General features: G+C 38.5%; 1 protein-coding gene across 1 annotated transcript; it reads left to right on the top strand.

The window, feature by feature from the left end:
- The first annotated feature begins 412 nt into the window (after window positions 1-412).
- Window positions 413-4581, top strand: LOC149543749 (E3 ubiquitin-protein ligase XB3). Its single transcript, XM_089798447.1, has 8 exons — window positions 413-746; window positions 849-908; window positions 1005-1076; window positions 1226-1347; window positions 2474-2614; window positions 3057-3164; window positions 3329-3587; window positions 3768-4581. The coding sequence occupies exons 1-8, from the start codon at window positions 567-569 to the stop codon at window positions 4167-4169; spliced, it is 1344 nt and encodes a 447-aa protein (XP_089654573.1). The 5' UTR covers window positions 413-566; the 3' UTR covers window positions 4170-4581.
- Window positions 4582-6482: the final 1901 nt, after the last annotated feature.

Here is a 6482-nt window from a genome sequence, read left to right as displayed (position 1 = left end):
CTAATTCACCGACATCTAACCATGAAAACATTTAATCTGGTTAGAGGTAAATGACAAGTCTTGGATTTCCAAATTAGAAAATGTCAGTTGACATTATTTTCTTGCATTCAAGCATAAAGAATCTTTTCGCTCAGAGGTTTCCAAAGCTCTCTTAATTTTTAATTCTAGATAATCGTCAACATCATTAAAGTGTGTGCCGCGTTCTTGGATCCCGCGGCCTAATCTTGACGCCAATACAAATAAAAAATCAAAGGACACAGCCTTAAAATTGTACGGGCATGACTGACCTCGAAAAAATTAATTTTCTGTTCAGACAGCCTCCCCCAAAATTAATTGGTTTACCTCCCAAGGACGGTAAAAAAATCCCATGACTTTGCCTATAATTCTCCGCATCTTTCCATTCACTGGATCTACCTCTTGCTGCTGCAGCAGAGACCTTCATGGTTTTTGTAGCAGCACTTGGGCAAATTCCTGCGAGGAAGAGGGGAAACCTATGTGAAACGGATTTTGTTTGTGTGGGTATAGGGATTTAATTTGAAAATCGGAAGGAAATTCATACCCAGACAATGGGTCAGAATTTGAGCTGCAGGGTAGCCAGTGAACAAGCCCTCGTTGTTGCAGTCGAGGAGGGGGATTTGCCAATGGTGGAGGCTTTGCTTCACAAGGAACCCACTTTGATCAAACGCTCTACCGTCTTCCAAAGACTTTCTCCATTGCATATAGCTGCTGCCAATGGCCAGATCACAGTATGTTCCTGTAGATTTATGTCTTTATTTTCTGGTTTTGTGAATGGTTTTTTCGATTTGGCTTTTGAGATTAGTAATTCATGGAGGTGCCGAGTGTTGCAGATTTTGTCAATGCTGCTGGACAGGGGCATGCGAACTGATGTGTTGAACAGAAATAAACAGGTGGGTGTCGAATAATTGGAGGTTTTAATTTCTAGGATTTGTGCATTTGTTGTGTTGTGGGAAATGGCTTATTGGATGATCTTTTTTTCGGCACAGACTCCTCTGATGATGGCTGCAATGTTTGGGAGAGTTTCTTGCGTTGAGAGGCTCTTGCAAGCTGGTGCAAATGTAAGTTTAATGGAGATTTTTCACTTTTTTCTGTTTCTTTGCTTGTGTTTTGTTTCTAATGGGTGTGTGTTTCTCTTTTGTGTGTCTTGGCTCAAGTTTTGTTTTTAATGGGTGTTGGGAATCGGTGGTGTTTTTGGTTTTTTTATCAGGTTTTGTTGTTTGATTCATTGCATGGGAGAACTGGCCTGCATTATGCCGCAAATCATGGGCATACTGATTGCTTGGAAGCTATTCTTGCGGCTGGACAGTTAGCCCCTGTTTCAGATTCGTGGTGAGTTTTTTAATTCATTTGTTTCCCCTTCTTCTGTTCTCGTGGAAGTGATCTGATGATGCTATTGAGTGGTCATGAGCTCCCTCACAATAGAGCATGCCACTGTTTTCTTACGCATAAATCTTTTTATTTTCCAAGTAGAGATTTGCGGTCGAAGATCTACAGGGTCATGACTTTCATAGACAACAGATCCTGAGGATTACTTCTAAGGTATTCTCAAATACAGAAGCACAGAGTATGGTACCCACAGACAATTTTTGGCAATCTCCCATACTCCGGGAACTATGTTCTTGAAGATCATTCTTGATAACTCTCAATGAAGGAGAATTAGGCTCCCCAAGATGGGAGTATACGATTTACTTTTGTTCTTGCAGAATACTACACATTCTAAATGGTCATCCTTTGGCAACCTATGACTTCAGTCGCAGATCTATGGAGTCGCCAATTCCATAGGCAGTGGATCCAAATAGAACTGCTAACAATCTCTATCAATGGTTTATGCAATACTTGCCTAAAAGACCACTCCTGTTGATGCCCAATTCGCTGGAAACTGCGTCCTAAACCATAATCGATAATATATTCTAACAACAGATTAGCGCTTTGACAATGCTCCGTTATGATAACCACCATTTGCTGTTCTTGTTGCGCAAAATGAGTTTCCCTCGTAAAACATTGTCACCAGTTGTAGATCTCTGTATTCATCATTTGCATAGTTAATATGTCTTCAGGAGTGCTGTTAACTATCCTTAGCAATGGCAACTTCAGCGATCCCTATTTATATGAAGACCATAGTAGGAAAGCCTCTGTAATCGGAAATTTAGGCCTTGAATCTACAGAATGGGAAATCGGGCATTTGCCTGCGATTGCAGAGTTGCCAAAATTCTCAGGCTTGTGAAATACAATAAATGCCTCAAACATCACTGGTAGCAATTCCAGTCCAGGAAGTAGGTTAACGAAGATATCCATAACAACTCCAATAATGGGGGCCTAGAGCCTCGCCAATGCTTTTAAAATGTGAAGTAGGATCTATTCTTATTGCATACTATAGAAAAACCATTCATATTCTAAGATTTCATGTTGTTTGATTTTTGTGCAAGGCTGAGATTGGTTGATGTTCAATCTGCAGGGGATTTGCTCGATTTGTAAATGTTAGAGATGGGAGCGGGGCCACTCCACTGCATCTTGCCGCTAAGATGGGACATCCAGATGCTGTTCATTTGCTGCTAGGAAATGGGGCTTTAGTTTGTGCATCTACTGGAGCTAATGGGTAAGAGGCAATCTACTGAATCCATAGTTCGAGAAGCTTTTTTTATTGTGAAGATTTTGGTTCTCTGTTGGACTGGCTTTTATGATTGCTGTAAACTCACTTGCAAAGAGCTTTTAAACCCGGATGCCGAGCAGTTTGCCATATATGTGAAAATATATACCACATTCATAAAACCTTGCTTTTATGAAAATCTGTAAAAATGTTCACAAGAGACTTTGTTAAAATTAATTGTTTTCATGAACAGCACATTTTAAAGTTTTAACATGTGGAAAATTTAGAGAACATTGCAGTTGTAACAAATTCTAAGTGTCATAATGCATGACGAAGGTTAAGTTTCTTACATAAAAAGTGCCCAAGTTTGCAATTCTGTTTTCTGTCTTGCATGATGCCTATCTTACCAGGATATTTTCTGAACAACCAATCTTGAATGTTTTCCTTATAGGCGGCCGGGGAGCACTCCTCTGCACTTTGCTGCTAGAGGAGGCAACTTGGATTGTATACGGGAATTGTTAGCTTGGGGTGCAGACCGTATCCAACGAGATTCGTCAGGGTAAGATCTTGGTCGATTTTATTGAAAATAATAAATAAAATATTTTACATACATACCCTCAAATTTATTATATTTTTGTTTTGCATTTGATTAGAAAAATGTACAACAATCCAGTGATATGTAAGGGTGCTATGGCTTATTTATTATTGTTTCTTTCTTGGCAGGCGCATACCTTATGCGGTAGCTCTAAAGTTTAAGCATAGAACATGTGCAGCATTACTGAATCCGGGTGCAGCAGAGCCGTTAGTTTGGCCTTCTCCATGGAAATTTATAAGCGAACTCAATCCTGAGGCAAAACACTTACTGGAAAAGGCCTTGATGGAGGCAAATCGAGCAAGAGAGAAAAACATATTGTTTGGATCTGCCTCTTCAGCATCTTCATCTACAGATCAAGAAGACAATATCGATGATTGTCTTTCTGATGTGGGTTCTTCCTTCTTTCTTTATGGCTTATGGCCTGGAGTTGGATAGAGTTAGGCCAATGTTTAGAGATATAGGATTATTCAATAGAATTGGGCCAAAATTGAAGTTCAAATTATGTTGTTTTATTTTAAATGCCAATAATGGATGCTGAAACTGATAATGTGTTATGAAAATCTGCAGGATAGTGACAGTGGGGTTTGCTGCATTTGCTTTGATCAACTATGTACCATTGAAGTTCAGGACTGTGGCCATCGAATGTGTGCTCTATGCACATTGACATTGTGCTGTCACAATAAACCAAATCCTACCATAGCAACTTCTTCTCCTCCTGTCTGCCCTTTCTGTCGCAGTAGTATTGTACAACTGGTGGTTGTCCCTGAAAAAGAGGCCAGTGTGGACACAGAATCTTCCAAGATGCACAAACCAAGACAGTCAAAGTGTTTCAGCGAAGGAAGTAGTAGCTTCAAAGGACTGTCAGCAAAGGGATCTTTTGGAAAATTAAATGGAAAGGGATCTGGAAAATTTGCTGATTGTAGTGATTGGATGGACAAAGCCTTGATATCTGAGTTTGGTGAAGGTTGAAATATCTGCCCATGCTACATTACAAGCGCAGTTGTGCATCTCCAGGATGTTGAGGCCTTTCGACACCACGTTTATTGATTGTAAATGAGGTGAGAATCTGATATACGAATCAAATAAGTTTTTGTTTATCAGCTTGATGGGTGAAACAAATGTTCACTATCACGATCGAGATATATGTCTTTACCATGTAGACAAATTGAAAGTAAGACAAGTTGTATAGAAGCAGAAGTGCCATGAGAAGATGCATGGGCTTTGAGAGTTTGGTTTGAAAAGGGTTTCCATATATACCTGATTTGTATTTGAGAAGTACCCTATTATTTCTGTAGGTAGCGAAGCTATAGACACAGAAATGTTGTAGTAGATGTAGAATGGTGACTTACAATTATTAAATGGAAGAATGTTTTTACTGTGAGGAGAATTGTCAGCATCTCCTGTGATTATAAAAATTTCTCCTTTGCTTCCTGTTGAGATAATTGGTTCCTGTGGACTTCTGAACATATTTTTTTAAGGTATTTCATGTTGAGATCAGATGAAATTTAAGTGATAATTTGAACAGTGAGTATCCTTCTATATGGCTGCTCTTTGCCAGATATGGAGAGACCACTGTTGGGAAGGTCACTTGTCAGTTCTAGACAAAAAATCATTGACAATAGATAATTCGATATATCAAGATACAGATTTCAGCTATATTGCAACTGGAGTTTAAACTTTCTATATTAAATTTTATAGAGCAGGGACATGCAATGATTCCATTAAAATCGGCATAGGATTTGAGAGAAAATACAGTTACGAATCATTATTTGCCATATAAGGTCATGATCGAAGTTCCATTATCAGTAAATTAGCATGATTCGTAACCCATGCACTGTTAATAATTGAATATGTAGAAGCATTGCTGACATACTTCAAATTTAGCTTCAAAATTAGCCCACTACCATTGGACCCGGAATGAGTAACATCTGCTTATTGTGGAAGACCTTTCTAGGCCCCCCTTGATGAATTCCGCCCCTCTGACTCTCCCTGTTTTACCCAGCAGTGCAGTCTTTGTTGGTCTGGCAAACAAAATTCTAGTACCATCAAGAACACGTCTGGCAGAACTGAAACTTTTTCAGTACCAATGGCATTCATAGATGCTAATACCAAATCAAAAGCCATGTACTTTTTACTAATCCGTGAGTGACTTGCAGGCCATCATTTTTTTGTTGATTACAATAGATTTACTGACTTCAGAAGAACCCTCCCAATAACACCTTAGAAATGGTAGATGAGTAGGGATGGTACCAAATGCTGCAGCACATCCATTATTTGTTTTTCTACGATCATCGGACTGCTCCACAAAGTTATCTACAATTGAATTACAAGCAGGGGCTTTCAAGGATTTATTACATGGAGTGACTGCACTTTCAATGCTTAAGATCAAGGTTAAAATGAAAATTTCCATTCTTTTTGAGAGTTTGTAATTCTGTGGCTTATTTCATCTCACCCAGACCATCACTGTTGAGTTTCAGAGTCACCAATTCTTACAAGTACGTTCATGCATTGAATGAAAGCTTAAAATTATGGCTTTGATCGAGCTCATTATTTACCTCTCCTTCAATTTTGCTTTGCATGTCATTTATACGTCAGTGTAGCCTATGTTATTGATTGGCCATGGTAGAAAACACAAAACCGTTTATGGAAATAGGAGAAAACATGTCAACCATGGTCATCTGCATGTTGTAAATGATACAGTTTCATAGGTTGATTCCGAGATTATAGATGTGTACGATACCAATCTTCGGAAAAAATTGTATGAAGAAGTTCTCTAGTTATAACATTTTCAGTTGGCTTTATTTATTTGGATGGAGGGAACTAGATTATATAGATATTGGTCTTTCTGTTCTTTTAATCATTACAATATGATGAGAAAACTTTCAATTAAATTAGGTCTCTGTTGATTATGCTGTCATCAGTGGGAATGTGGTCTGCCAATGTCATATTCTTGGAGGCTTGAACGCTGGTGAATGACACAAGTAAAGAACATACTGTAATTCTTATTGATTGTGCTCAGCTAATTGAATTTCAAAACTGTATTTTAAAACATTGTTATTAATAATTTGTTACACAATTCCCTGAATTATTGGAAAATTCATTCTTATAGATAGAGAACTTGCTAAATTTGAGCCCAATATGCCTGTGAGATGTTCCTGCGGTTTTGGTCCCAAACTTTGCCTGGATCCTGATATCGGTGTCCTCTTTCGAGGCTCTCAATTGTGGTCGGCCTAGATCAAATATGAATCTGGAAACGAATAAAATAAAATATAAAGGACCTCC

This window comes from Cupressus sempervirens, chromosome 8 (genome assembly GCF_028749045.1).
Source record: "Cupressus sempervirens isolate cs-2001-9-10 chromosome 8, ASM2874904v1, whole genome shotgun sequence".
Taxonomy (NCBI): Eukaryota; Viridiplantae; Streptophyta; class Pinopsida; order Cupressales; family Cupressaceae; genus Cupressus; species Cupressus sempervirens.
The sequence above is the reverse complement of the archived record's forward strand: the minus strand, read 5'-3'. Positions and strand labels throughout refer to the sequence as shown.

What these genes read in the sequence shown, in the direction of transcription:
- LOC149543749 (XM_089798447.1), top strand. Translation starts at nt 567, where the DNA reads ATGGGTCAGAATTTGAGCTGCAGGGTAGCCAGTGAACAAGCCCTCGTT. An exon ending in GCCCCTGTTTCAGATTCGTG is followed by an intron (nt 1,348 to 2,473) that starts GTGAGTTTTTTA and finishes TTCAATCTGCAG; the next exon opens with GGGATTTGCTCGATTTGTAA. An exon ending in TCGATGATTGTCTTTCTGAT is followed by an intron (nt 3,588 to 3,767) that starts GTGGGTTCTTCC and finishes GAAAATCTGCAG; the next exon opens with GATAGTGACAGTGGGGTTTG.